The 14,801-nt window shown below is 31.1% G+C and overlaps 1 protein-coding gene across 1 annotated transcript; it reads right to left on the reverse strand.

Annotated features, from left to right (window-relative positions):
* Positions 1 to 4,503: 4,503 nt before the first annotated feature.
* On the reverse strand, positions 4,504 to 8,901 carry LOC111996242 (uridine 5'-monophosphate synthase). Its single transcript, XM_024028192.2, has 6 exons — positions 8,053 to 8,901; positions 6,743 to 6,826; positions 6,179 to 6,261; positions 6,005 to 6,092; positions 5,621 to 5,875; positions 4,504 to 4,790 (listed from the first exon to the last, which is right to left on the reverse strand). Exons 1-6 carry the CDS (start codon positions 8,710 to 8,712, stop codon positions 4,662 to 4,664), a joined length of 1,299 nt encoding a protein of 432 aa, XP_023883960.2. The 5' UTR covers positions 8,713 to 8,901; the 3' UTR covers positions 4,504 to 4,661.
* Positions 8,902 to 14,801: the final 5,900 nt, after the last annotated feature.

The raw sequence follows: 14,801 nt of genomic DNA on the forward strand, positions 1-14,801 counted from the left end.
GATTTTAAATATATATATATATATATATTTTTTTTTTTTTTTTACAAAAAGCAAAGTGTAAAATTTGTAGATTACCTTTTTTTTTTTGTGGATATTGATAAGAGAATAGAGCTCATCATAAATTATAATGATAAGTTTTAAATTTGAAGTGTGAGAATTCTTTTTGTGATAAAAATAAGCTTCTTAATCTAAGAGATAAAAGAGTTTGGACAAATATGTAGAGTTCATTGTTTTCAATTTATTTATAACTATATCACTAAAAACATTTTTTTTTTAATCCTGAAAACATCCTTTTAGCACTTTTCAAAATCTTGTTCTAAACCAAGAAAATAGGATATACTTTTTTTGGACACTGTATTTAGAAAATATTAGTCAAACAATAAATTCAAAAGTGAAACCCATCATTTTATGGATTGCAAAAAAAAAAAAAAAAAATTATATTTAAATACTCTTACTAAACATACCCTGATACTTTCTTCCAACATGTTTCACCCCATCCTTTCCTTACGTTTCGCATCAAATGGTGGGAAGCTTCAAGAATAATTATCAAAATCATTTGATAGTAGTGATGATGAAATGGAAGTCAAAATTCAAAAAGAGAAAGGAATCTTCAAAATCCTCCACAGATTTTCTAAAAGAAAATGATTATGACCGAGCCAAATATAGTATCAACAAATCCAAAGTGAAGTCAGCAAAATTCAAAATATTATCATTTTTTTTTATAAAACCTTGGACTAATACAGTTTGCGTTTATCAAGTAATTTTTATCATTTTATTTTTACTATCTATTTTATTATTCAAATTTCATTATAATATGGGAAATAAATTAGTTCATATACAATTTCACATTAAGTCACGGGTCACACCAATCAAAAGCAAAGGGATGGGGCAGGAGAAGCCGTGTCTCCTTGGTTTTTAAAAATTCCCTCCTCACTCTCTTGTAATTTTTATAATATATAGGGTCTATTCGGATACTGTTTATTGTTGAAAACTAAAAATGTTGTAGTAAAATAATTTTTAAATGTGTGAATAGTACCATAGGACCTAGTTTTAAAGTTAAATTTGCATTTTTCCTAAGTTGCGGGTTCCATGTACAGTGCTTATGGACCCACTAAAAAAACGCAGCCGCACTGAATAGCGTAAAACGCGCTATCCAAACTCACACATAATGTTTAGTTTAGGTCCAATGTCTTGTGCACTAGACTTGATAGGATGCTACAATGTATCCAAAAATTACCACATGGCATCATCTCATCGGATCTAATGCCCTGTGCATTGAACTCGATAGAATGCTATCATGTGTTCAAGAATTGTCACATGATAGCATCCCATTAGGTCCAATGAATCATACCACATATATATATATATATATATATATATTAAGGGCAGAGTTAAGAGACGGGGCAAGTGCCCCCCTTAAAAGTCTTCTAAATACTTACCAAGTTAAGGTCTTGACCCCTCCTGATATGAGGAAAAAAAATGAAATTCCAAGAAAGCATTCCTACCATAACCAAACTGCTTGACTGGCCGGGACAAAGTCAAAAATATATCCTCCTACTGTCCTACATTAAACAATTAGCCCCCTTAATCCTAATTTTTTTCCCCCTTTCTCACGGGTCATGGCAACTCAATCAATGGATCTAATATTTTGATGCTAAGTTTTTACACACACAAAAAAGAAAAAAAAAAAAAATAGAGGCATGTATACATACATACATACATACACACAAATATATATATATATATACACACACATTTTTGAAAATTAAAAAATAAAAAAAAAAAAAAAAAAAAAAAAAAAAACACCTAATGTCCTCGTACCATACTAAAGCAACTCCATACACTTTTATATTAATTTATTTTAAGAAATAAAAATATATACCTAAACTTTATGTATTTAGATCAACATCATGCTATGACTTTTTATTTTATTTTAGATAGGGTAAAATTTAAATTTATGACATCTACTCCATGGTGATTGTTTTTATCATCTTGTGTCTATCATTAGGCTATTACAATTGGTTTTTTTGTGTATGCAGGATTTGAACCATATATCTCTTATTCGAATTCGATTACAAAATGTTTTATTAGTTGAGCTAACTAGCATCCACATTCTTGGATTTATTTTTTTATTTTTTATTTTTTATTTTTGAGAAAGCACATTCTTTGATTGTTAGTAACTATGAATTGGTTACTTTGTTTCCTTATTATAATGATGTGAAAAATATAGTTATAGTTAATTGAGATTATGGAGAACCTTGAGTGTAAAAATGAGTTCAAAATATGAAAAAAATACTGAAAGTTGTTGAATAAATTAAACTAAGAATGAAAAAATAAATTATGGTTTGTTTTTATATTAGATTTTGCATGATAATTAATTACAATTGTTTATTTACTTCATTATAAATATCAATCAATATTTTTTTTATTTTTTTCTATTTTTTTTCATAGTCTTTATAAAAGGTCTAGAACTTTATGCACTTTTGATTCAATTAGTTTGCATACCAAAAAAAAAAAAATACAAATGCTAATAGCTAGCAAGTTTTTGTTAAATAAAAATGTAATGTCAATAATATGACTAAATAAAAACCAATAAAAGTTGGTCAACTCAATTGTTACGCCTCCTAAATATAAAAGGTAATGGTTGGAGATCTCAATCAAACAATGCCAGATTCAGGCTGGAAAAGAATAGTAGTGGTCCAAGAGTCAACAATGGTGGACTTGAGTGAGATGTTGGTTGTGGGGTCTAAAACTAATAGTTGGGAAAAAAGCATGACAGGGGCGTTGTTTATCGACAATAGTGGGGGTGTGACACAATTATTGGTGTTTCAATTGGTGGGAAGCAAATGATAGCATGTAAGATTGCTATGGTGTCAAAATTGGTGGCAGATGGTTTAGTTTGAGAGAATTTTAGGTCAGAGGTACATCATACATGGCTTGGATTATGGCTAGTTCAGCTTGCATTGGGGTGAGTTGGCCAATCATTGTGATGGTTGGGAAGTCATGTTGTGAGTATATCTAGATTTGGGTAAGAGTTTCCAAATCTTTGTCCTTTTTTTATTTTCTTATATTTATTTTAAAAAGGAAAATTAAAAGAAAGAGAGAGAAGAAGGGAGAAGAGTAAAGAAGATATTACTCCTCTTATTTAGAGGTAGGTTGAAAAGAGAGGAACGTATAAAAACTATAAACATTTATAAACATTTATAAGCCTTTAACTAATGTACTGTTACTTTGGTGTATAAACTATAAACATTGATTGGTGTTATATATTAAGTTGTTCAGTTATGTTCAAATATCTGACTGCATTTAATTTGATTCTCCTTAGGAAACATAAAATTGATTATATTGCATTGGCTAATACATCCACGCGTGTGAATTTAATTTGAGAAAAATTACATTTTACTACTCTAAATTATACCTTATATTACACTTTACACCATAAACCTTTTGAATTCACATTTTACACTACAAACTATGACTCTTGCTACACGTTGCACCATAACGATAAATTTTCTATTAACTTAGAAAGAAATTCAAAATTTAAAGTGTAAATTTTAATCAAGGGTATAATTTATAGTAATAAAGTATAATTTATTTTTTGTTTTTAAAATATTGAAAAGATAAGTAATTAGAGGTGTGTTTTTGTAGCGACTGCGACTGCGTTTGTGTAGATTACTTTTTTTTTGGCTGGTCCATGAAGTGATAACAACTCGTGAATAGTAATTTGCAGCAATAAAAAATATTTTACTACAGTATTTTCAACAAAAAATTTTCAATTTTCAGCAAAATAAGCAGAATCCAAACGCACACCAGATCTTTTCACATGGTGTCATATTTTTCTATCTAAGTTAACAGAAAACTTTATGTCAAGGTGCAAAGTGTAACAAAAGTCATAATTTAATGTACAAAACGTGCATTTAAAAAATTTATGATGCAAAGTATAATTTAAAATGGTAAAATATAAATTCCCTTTTAATTTGAGATCTTTAATGCTCTCACCTATAGAATTGTACCCAAATTTTGACCTATTGTTTAGGTCATCATATATTAAACTCCATACTTAAGAGGAATATTTAAACCAAAATAAGTATATAAAACCCCAAGAGAACCCCTCAAAATAGTTCCCCTCCTAAAAGGACATACAGATACGAGAGAATTAAATCCTCAACCAAGTCTCCCATACTGTACTGACTCTCCTCTAATGCAATGGAGTAACGGTTATAGTAAAAAACCTTGGAATAAAGCTGAAACCTTCAAGGGTAAAAAATAAAACCACAAGAATGGATGTAATAGTTTATTTGATGCGTTAAAGTTGAAATTAAAACTCTGGCATTTTGTAGCAGTCGTTGGTTACTCTCAAATATGTACATATATTGCAGGAGAGAGTAACGCAGAAAATAAATTCTCCACAAAAAAAAAAAAAGGTTTAGTAATAAATACATACTAACAAGTAACAAGCATTTACTAGCAGTGAGTGCAGAAATGCTTGCAAAAAACGCTATCAAGCAGAACAAAATTATGGCACTTAAACGTATAATGTTTTGAGAATACCTTGCAAGTTTCAGGTCTTTCATATAACTTATTGCACAATCAACGCATTAAATTAGGCAAAAATTTTACTCATCCATCAATGCAAACCATGGGAGTAGATTTAAATAAAGTTAGATGCATTTAGCCAAGTATGCATCCCATCCTTGTAGACGGTATTCACGAGCTGCCTGTGCAGGGTCTGCTGCCTTTATTATTCCTCGACCCACAATTATTATGTCACTACCTCTGTCATAGATGACCTGTAATATGATTTATCTCAGTTATGACAGCAGCGACAATTTGTAATAACAAGACACAGAAATTCAACTCAAAATCAAGAGAAGAATAGTCATGGAATATGAGTCTTATCATCTACCATAGTTTGATAAGTATTTATAATTCCACTTACGAAACTTAAGAATCATAGATAGTAAAACATATGGAGAAACAGTCCTGCAATCTAATAGATCTAGCCACAAGGATAATATATCTTTTTTTAAGAAGTAATAATAACAAAAGTATAAAATTAAAGGACTTGAATAAATTTTTTTAACAAAGTACATAATAAGAAAACAAGTTGCCATATTTTGGGGTTACTAGTTATTTCTGTCACGACCCAACTCATCACTTGGCAAGATATTACTCTCTTTAGGAGTGACACAGAGTCTCATCCCTCAAAATTTTAAAATGCTTCTTACCTTACCAATTAGAATCCAAGGCCTCCATATAAGGCACAATGACTCCTCTACCTTGGTGATGTTGGACTCAGCCAGAATTTGGTTCTCCTTCACCCCCACTTAAGAGGTCTTTTCACTTTTTTAGCAAGAAAATAAAGATGAAAAAGTATGGCAATGAGCTCTAGCTAAACTTGAACTACCTCCTTCACTAAGTTCTATATGGAAGGCAAGGCATGCGTTCATGTCTTCATGACCATTGAGTGCGTGTAAACCTTTTTTTTTTTTAAAGAGACAATGGGATTTGAAACCTATGACATTCATTCTATGATGATTGCTCTATAATCAGGTCAAGACACCAATAAAAAAATGTATACCAACAGGCAGAGATAAAGGGAACACTGATCAGAACTTACAGAATATGGAGTGTTGTATTGCTGGCCAAGTGCATCACCACCAGCTACCATTTGGACTCCAGGGGTTGCCTGAATGAGTGCTGGATTTACAGGTGCCCCTGGCCATGATGCTGGGTTAACTGAGATGAAGCCAATAACAAAATCAGAGTGATCCTCTGCAATTTTTACTGCTGCAGCAGTGTAATCTCCTGTGGCAAGGTTACCAGCAGAGCTCATTTCAGCAAGCAACAACAGGCCCCTTCCACGAGGCAAACCCTGAGTACAGTACAAAAGAGTGCTCAAAATTAGAGATTCTATGAGGCCTTGCTATGATCCAGCTACCTAGTAAAGTAAAAATTTAAAAAAAAAAATTTATTCAAGTCTACATAAAACGATTATTTAAACCTTCAACTTCAGTCCATCTACGATTCCAGGACCAGAGATTATGTGAGCATTAACTATATCAGCCCAATCCAATATATGGAAGATACCTCTGCAAACCACAGAACCACAAGATGTCAGGAGGGCAAGCATACAACAGAAAAGAATTTAAGAAAATATAGAGGAAAGTTCATTCACCCTTCATACTGCATCGTCACTGTGTTACCAATGTCTGCAAATTTACGATCTTCAAAGATCAAGAAATTGTATTTATCGGCAATCTTCAAAAGAATAAAGCACAATGAGCAATGAATGGCCGTGAAGTCTACTAAGCAAAAAATAATAGGAACCACATGACAGAGTATAGGTGAAACGTATTCAGAAAAGCAAATAGTTTCAAAATATTAGCAAGGCCACTATCTGTCACACAGTTCGAAACAATAGCTAGGTTTTCAATTCAAAAAGAGAGATTTGTAACTGTGTTATTTAATTAACATACAGGGAAAACAAAATTACCAAAACAGCATCTTTTCAGAAATAAAACATTTGTTAATTCAACATGAAAGTAAAATCATTATATCTGCACTCCAACAGAATTTACCATGAAGTTATGCTTTAATAAATTACTAAAATCTAACCCTTGGAAATGGCAAAATGAAAGGAATGATCAGAGATTGGCTTTAAGGATACAACAATGACCTATAAATCATCAAATAACAACTTTGCCAAAGTGGGATAAAATAAGAAATAAGCAAGTTATACCGAGCGAAGTTTAGAACCAAAATCTGGGGTGAAGTCAGGCAATATATCAACATGGGTTTTCAACATGCATATCTCCGGGCCAACCTGCATTAAAATTTCAACAGAATCAGCCAATAAGGTCAACTTTAATTAATCTGTATTTCAAATTTTTATTAATGAACTCAGCTTTTAGTGAAACACTTGTAGAAATGGAGTTATGAGTTATGATGTTTGAATACTGAAGTTATTTACTTGCTCATATAATACACAAGTGCCTTTAGAACTGTACCATAATTAAAACTTTTGAACTGCATTTTCCCAAAGTGGGTCTTTCCTTTTATGACAACTTAGCAAACAAATTGTAATTTACAAAACAAAAACTTTTCTAAGTTAAAAGTACCAATACAAAAATCAGGAAGCAGCCTGCTTAATAAATTCTCCACTCTATGCTCTTCTGATACTATGCTTGAGATGCTTGACGCTGGTTCCTTTACTGTTTAGATTTGTATACTACATGCACATCCTGTGTACATGGTCTACTTTTTTACTTCAATAAAAGTTTACTTATTAAAAAAAAAAAAATCCAGTTACCATGACATTTGACAACACATGAGGGTGTTTGACGTAAGGCATAGATAAATAATATTCTAAATTTGCACTTAGCATGGTCAATGTATAATGTCTTCATCAATAAATTAACAAAATAAAACATTTAAATCAGCATCCTTAGAATTTGCCATCCGCATATTCAACCACAAACAACAAAACCTTTTTTATTTTTATTTTATTTTATATATATATATATATATATAAGTCTACACAAAACCCCTCAACAAAACCTTTTTTTTTTATAGGTCAAACCTATAAAATAAAAAAATAAAATAAAAAACCTGTCTTTAGATAATTATTCTCAAAAATAACATATTTATAAATAAGAAAAATTTACGATACCTTCCTTTTGAGGTATAGTACCCACTATTCCTCTATGAACATAAATTAAAGCCTAAGATTTAAAAAAAAAAAAAAAAAATCCCCATTCTGGTCATGAAAGTGGGAAAAGAAAACAATTTTAATAAGACTTTAACTGTTTGCCAAGAATTTTATTTTGCTAAAAAAAGTAAATTTTCCCATGAAAGTGGGAAAAGAACAAAACTGAGAATTTCAAATCCAGAATTCCCATACCTTCTCAGCCAAATCCAACCCAATAAGAAATTTTTTTTCCTTAATAAAACAGTTTTGTTTAGAATTTCCAATTCCTACATAAACTAAATTTTCCCAAGAAAATGGGAAAACAATAAAAACTGAGACTTCAAATTCCAGAATTCTCATACCTTCTCAGCCAAATCCAACAACTCCTTGGCAGTTCCAACATCGGCAGCCAAACACAGATTACTCTCCTTCTGCACCATCACCTCGAACAACCTCTTCCCCGTCGCATTCTTCGTCAGCTTCGCTCTCTCTCCGAACTCCAATCCCTTAACCCTAACCGGCCTCTCCACCGCCTTCACCGCCACATGCCGATTCTCCTCCAAAAACCTCGCCACCGTCTTCTCCATCTCCTCCTCCACCTTCCCTTTCTCCCTCAAAACCCTAACCATCTCCGTCAACTTGAACATCGAATGCAATTCCTCGATGATGAGGCAGGTCTGGTCCTTGGCGAAAACGCCCTCGATGGACTTGGAGGTGCCGTAGTCCTTGATTTCCTTGCGGCGCATGAGCATTGGGACCTGGCGGGAGACGGAGACGCAGGTGGCGATCGGGAGGGCCGTGTAGGGGACGCCGCAGACGACGTCGTAGGCGGTGGTCGGAGGGAGGGAGGAGATTAGGGTTTGGGAGATTTGGGAGAGGAGAGAAGGGAAGGAGACGATGAGGCGGAGGTCGATGTAGATTGGGGAGGTGATTCCGGATTTGAGCTTGAAGCTGCCGAACTTCACGGCGGAGATCTCGTGGAGTTGGAGGATCAGCGACTCCATTGACGGCGACAATGACATTTTTCGAAGCTCTGAGAGAGAGAGAGAGAGAGAGAGAGAGAGAGTTTTGGTTTGGGTTTCTGAGAGAGTGAGAGTGAGTATTTGTATATGTAGGGAGGCGCGGGGGAATGAGAGAGTGAAATGTGTTGTTGTGAAGAGGAGTGAGTGAGTGAGTGAGGGAGGGAGTGCGGTTTTGAGTGGGAAATATAAACAAAAGTTACAAAACCTTTGTTTACTCCGCAGGACCTTTTATATTTTATTTTTTTTCCAATTAATACCCTTATTTGTTTTAATAATTATAAACAAGGCCATCAAAATCTAGTCATTTCTTTACGACTTTACCAATATTCCCTTCCATTATTATTATTTTTTTATTATAAAAAAGTTTTGAAAAGGATTTTATTAAAAATACTTTATCTATTCTTAAGACCATTCACATCAATTTGTGCATATGAAGTTCTACTGATAAAATCTTTGATGGTTATTATTAGGAACAAAGAAATTCTATAAAAAAAAAAATTCGTGCAAAAAATTCTATCTATTTTAGCATTAGAGTCTTCTTTTTCTATTTTACATGCACAATCTTCAAAACATCTCACATCATATTATCTATTTTACACTAAGTTACATTAAAATATCAAATTTTCTTGATATTTTAGAATTGTTTCTTTTTCTTTACATGTTTTAGTCTCGGGATACATAAAGAAAAAAAAACTATATATAAAGTTAATAGTATTAGTGTAAATTTATATAATTACTACAGCAACTTTACAAATTTACACATTTTTAGCCTAACTAATGTGGATGATTTTGGAAATTAAACGTGTAAAATGGATAATTTTTTTTTTTTGGAGAAAAACATTTTTTTTAAAATTTTGTATTGTTTGAGGCAAGTGCTGTTATTCTAAATTAAACGTGTAAAATGGATAATTTTTTTTTTTTGGAGAAAAACATTTTTTTTTTAAATTTTGTATTGTTTGAGGCAAGTGCTGTTATTCAAAGTTTAATAAGAAATTTCACTGTAAATTAAAGCTATAATTTGAATTTAGTTGAAAAACTTAGTGATAATGGGAGTTATTTGCGTCATATTATAGCTATGCAACTATTTGAAGAAACTAATTTAAAGTTGTGCAGTTGCCTTTTTTCTTTTCTTTTTTTCTTTTTTTTTTATAAACTGTCTTTTTTAGAAAAAGACGGTAATTTCATTAAGTTCAACCATACCGACTAAGATTACAGTAGTGAGGTGAGGAGGAATATTCTCCATCCACACTGAGAACTCATTAATATACCTAGCATATCTAGCAAAATTATGAGTAACAGAATTATCATGTTGCCTAATATGGCAAAAATTTGTTTTTGAGAATCATATGGTTGCATGGTCTAAGAATTTTTTTTTTAATTACAATTATGAGTAATGCTAGAGATATAAATTTTTTTACAAAAAATTTTACAAATTGCTGATGTGGTAAGTGGTTATTGGTAAATGAAAAATTAATATTAATGGTGAGTCTAAATAAAATCAATAAGAAGTTGGACATATCAACCATTTGTAAACATATTGTAAAATAATTTGTGATTACAGTATTACTCTACAATTGTTCAGCTTACACTATGAAACATCTACAATGTGCTAGTGGACATAATAAGTACACTGTAACATTTCATTAAAAAAAGGTGGTGTACATTGTAACATACAATTAAAAAAATATGCAGTTGGTGTAATTATGGTAATTATTAACAAATATTTATTTTATAGAAAAGTATATATAATCTAATATTATGCGTTTTTTTTAGAATCTCTAATATTAAGCCGTTTATTATAATTGTATTCATATATGGAATTACAGATTCAAACGAACAGTTTAAATATAGAATATAATTTAAATTTAATTAAAAAATCCATATTAAAATAATAATGTGTAAATTTTATAAGGTCTTAAAAGCTAAGAATTCTACGACCACCAAGTAACACACAATTTTTGTCACAACTATCTATTTAATGAGAAATTATTAAGTTCATCAAAAGAACTAATGACGTAGTTTTTCTTGACCTCCTAACTAATAAAATTTTGTTATTTAAGCAAATATGACATCACTTGGTAAATTTTTTATTTTTTATTCCTTACATTGATTAGGAAGCTCACTTACACATTTGCATAGATGACGTTGTCTCATTGGTTGGGAGGAACACGTCACCAATCCTCCTGATGGATCTAATAATTTCTCCGATTTAACAGGCTATGAGTAGTGAAAAAAAAGAAAGATTTATGTGAAAGAGATAAATGGCCCTTCACACTCTCCCACATAAATAATTGTTGTACTAAAGTTACTCCTTAAAACCTCATTTAACACAAAACCATGACATCATCGTCGCCTTTGGTTTTGCATATATTTATAGATTTTCAAATTGGGAAATGCTAATGAGTACCCTTAGGACACTGGTTAATAATCCATTTAAAGAAAGTTTTTATGAGGAATGAAAAAAAAGTAATTAATATTTTGATAACTTTTTTCATTTCTCATAAAAGTGATATCAAAACTTTCTTTAAATTGATTATTAACAAGTGCCCTAAAAGCACTCGTTACCATGACCCTTTCAAATTAAATTTACTTATATTTACTGTAATAAAGTCAACAACAATATCTTTTTCCTTTTTGGCCGTTGGTTAATTAGTGAAGAGAAGAAAAAGAAAAAGAAAATAGCGAAGGCCATAGCGATTATGGCATCCGAAACACAAGCCAACTATCTTTCTTTTTCTTTGGGCCACAAAGCTGACTCCCCACCTTTGCTTGGCGATTATTTATGTCGGAGAATGACACTAGAAATTGATATTATGATAATTAACCTGTCGGTACAATGCGAAGAATCGCTTGCTAGTTTTCCTAAATTAGTAACCGAATCAAAGGTCAAATAGTAATAAATTTTCCTTGCTTCGTTACAAATGCTACTTGCACAAGAATTTATGAAACATTTTTTTCTTGATTATTCAATTATGTAATTAACAGTTCTTTTCTGATTTCAGTTTTTAAGCTTGGATCCTTTCATCTCCACGACTCAAACAAAAGATAGTTTGCTCTGTTGCTGCAGCCAAAAATGATGATTTAGGATGGTAATTGTTAAAAGATATTAAGGCCTATGCCCAATCCCAATTGCTTACAGTTTTTTTTTTTTTTTTTGAGAAACAAATACACACACACAAAGGAGAGGGAAAGGGTTTCTAACACAAAGGCACACTACAACTCTACTCAAAAACCATAGTAACTTTTAAGAGAAGATGAAGCAAGTTATATTACACACAACACACTCTCTTAAACAATGTGAGACAATTATTTACATTATTAATCAATTGACATTACCATGGATATAAAACATGGCATCAAATCCCCACAACCTGTTTAAATCCTAGGTATATAAACTTATTAGTTGTTAACTTGTTGTTGCTTATTTTCTTTGACATATTGTGATTGTTTATTTGTTGTAGGGGCATTTTTTGCTTCAAAGGAAACTCATGAGTACTCCTTTTATGCAAATTTTGTTTTTGCCCCACATTGGAAGGGTTTTCTTCCTCATAGCATCTTATAAGGCATGAATCAATGGCATTAGAGTACCACTAGTTTGGTTGGGGGCATTTTTTGCTTCAAAGGAAACTCATGAGTACTCCTTTTATGCAAATTTTGTTTTTGCCCCACATTGGAAGGGTTTTTTTTCCTCATAGCATCTTATAAGGCATGAATCAATGGCATTAGAGTACCACTAGTTTGGTTGGGGGGCATTTTTTGTTTCAAAAGAAACTCATGAGTACTCCTTTTATGCAAATTTTTGCTTTTGTCCAACATTGGAAGGGTTTCCTTCCTCATAGCACATTATAAGGCATGAACCAATGGCAATTTTTGCTTTTGTCCCACATTGGAAGGGTTTCCTTCCTCATAGCACCTTATTAGGCATGAACCAATGGCATTAGAGTACCACTAGTTTGATTTACACATTTGTGATATTGAGATATGCTTTTGTTTTGAATAATTAACCAAACTAGTGGTACTCTAATGTCATTGGTTCATGCCTTATAAGGTGCTATGAGAAAGGAAACCCTTCCAATGTGAGACAAAAGCAAAAATTTGCATAAAAGGAGTACTCATGAGTTTCCTTTGAAGTAAAAAATGCCCCCACATTTGTGATATTGAGATATGCTTTTATTTTGAATAATTAATTGTAATACAGTTACTTGTTAGTTCTGAATTTTATATTGTTAATGTTGACATAGATAGTCAAAAACTCGTAAGTTGACATGACACGAGCCCGACACGCAAATAAAAATTGCCACTAATATTTACTTGAATTTGAGAATATTTCCTTCAATTTTTTTATCAAAAAAAATTTAAAGGATTTTATTAAAAATAATCTATCCATTCGTATTCAAAGTTTAATAAGAAAAAAAATTCCACTTTGAATTTAAATTATGAATTTGAAATTAGTTGAAAAAACTTAATAATAATGGTAGTACTGTATGGTTTGCATTATACTGTAGCTATGCAACTATTTGTTGAAGAAACTAATCTTTTTTTTTTTTTTTGAGAAACTAATCTAAAGTTGTATAGTTGCTTTTTGTTTTTTTTTGGAGAAGCATATAGTTGCACAATCTAATGTACCTAAGAAAAATTATTCATCGTTTTTTTTTAACAATTATTATCTTAAACTATGAAACATTTATTTTCTCAAAAAAAAAAAAAACTATGAAACATTTACAATGTTCTAATGTACATAAGTACATTGTAACACTTCATTAAAAAACGTGGTGCACATTGTAACATACAAACAAATACAGTTAGTGTAATTCTGGTAATTATTAACAAATATTTATTATGATTGTTATTGTATATGAAAGTATATATAATCCAATATTATGCGTTTTTTTTAGAATCTCTAATATTAAGCCATTTATTATAATTGTATTCGTATATGAAATTATAGATTCAAATAAAGAGTTTAAATATAGAATAAAATTTAAATTCAATTAAAAATTCATATTAAAATAATAATGTATAAATTTTATGAGGTCTTCTAAGCTAAACATTCTACAACCATAAAGTAATAACACACAATTTTTGTGACAACTATCCACATAACAGGCTATCTGCCCTACAGTTGTGGTACTATAGTTAGTCCTCAAAACCTCATGAAACACAATACCATGACATCCAATAAATGTCAACTCCTTTAGTTATTCATATATTATAGATTTTCAAATTAAATTTACTTATATGCCTACAATTAAATATTCGCCGTAATAAAGTCAACAACAATATCTTTTTCCTTCTTGGGCCTTTGGCTAGTTAGTGAAAAAACAAAAAAAGGAAAAAGAAAAAATAGTGAAGGCCATAGTGATTGTGGCATCCACTAGCACTTGATTTAAGCCGAAACACAAGCCTACTATCTTTCTTTTTCTTTGGGCCACAAAGCTAAACCCCACGCGATTATATATATGTCGGAGAATGACACTAGAGATTGATATTGTGATATTCTGACCATGTGATATATCAACTTGTCAGTAAAATGTGAAGAATCAATTCTATTTTTCCTCCTGCATCAATTAGTAACCGAATCAACTTATCAAAAAATAAAATAAAAAAAATTTGAGGTGTAAAATTAAATGCCCCAAATTTTAAGGGATAAAATCTAAAATTTGAAATTTCAAGGTATAAAATCTAAATACCCCCAAATTTTAAGGCTGTAGTTTGCAATTTAGCTTTTTTATAATTATAAACAAAGTCATTCCTCTTCCAAAACATTACTTCTATTTGAGAATATTCCATTCATTTTTGTTGTTCCATTTGAAGAAATAAAATAATAGATTGAAAAGAATTTCAGCAAAAATATTACATCCATCCTTGTTAGGGTTGTAAATAAACAAAGTTGTTCATAAACAGTTCTTCGATAAAAAGCTCATTACAAAATGTTGACATTTTTTTTTTAGAATAAACAACAGAATTTTATTTAAAGAAAGTTATAAGTCTATACACAAGCAAGGCAGTATCATAGATCAACCATGCTAAGATTGTACTCACTACAGAGCTTTCTCTTCACCTAATAAAAAATGCAGCAACTATATACA

Source organism: Quercus suber, unplaced genomic scaffold (genome assembly GCF_002906115.3).
Source record: "Quercus suber isolate HL8 unplaced genomic scaffold, Cork oak 2.0 scaffold_82, whole genome shotgun sequence".
Lineage (NCBI taxonomy): Eukaryota > Viridiplantae > Streptophyta > Magnoliopsida > Fagales > Fagaceae > Quercus > Quercus suber.

Coding starts and splice junctions, on each gene's coding strand:
- LOC111996242 (XM_024028192.2), bottom strand. CDS start 8,712: ATGTCATTGTCGCCGTCAATGGAGTCGCTGATCCTCCAACTCCACGAG. Junction 6,262..6,742: donor TTGGTTCTAAACTTCGCTCG/GTATAACTTGCT, acceptor ATTCTTTTGAAG/ATTGCCGATAAATACAATTT. Junction 4,791..5,620: donor AATACAACACTCCATATTCT/GTAAGTTCTGAT, acceptor ATCATATTACAG/GTCATCTATGACAGAGGTAG.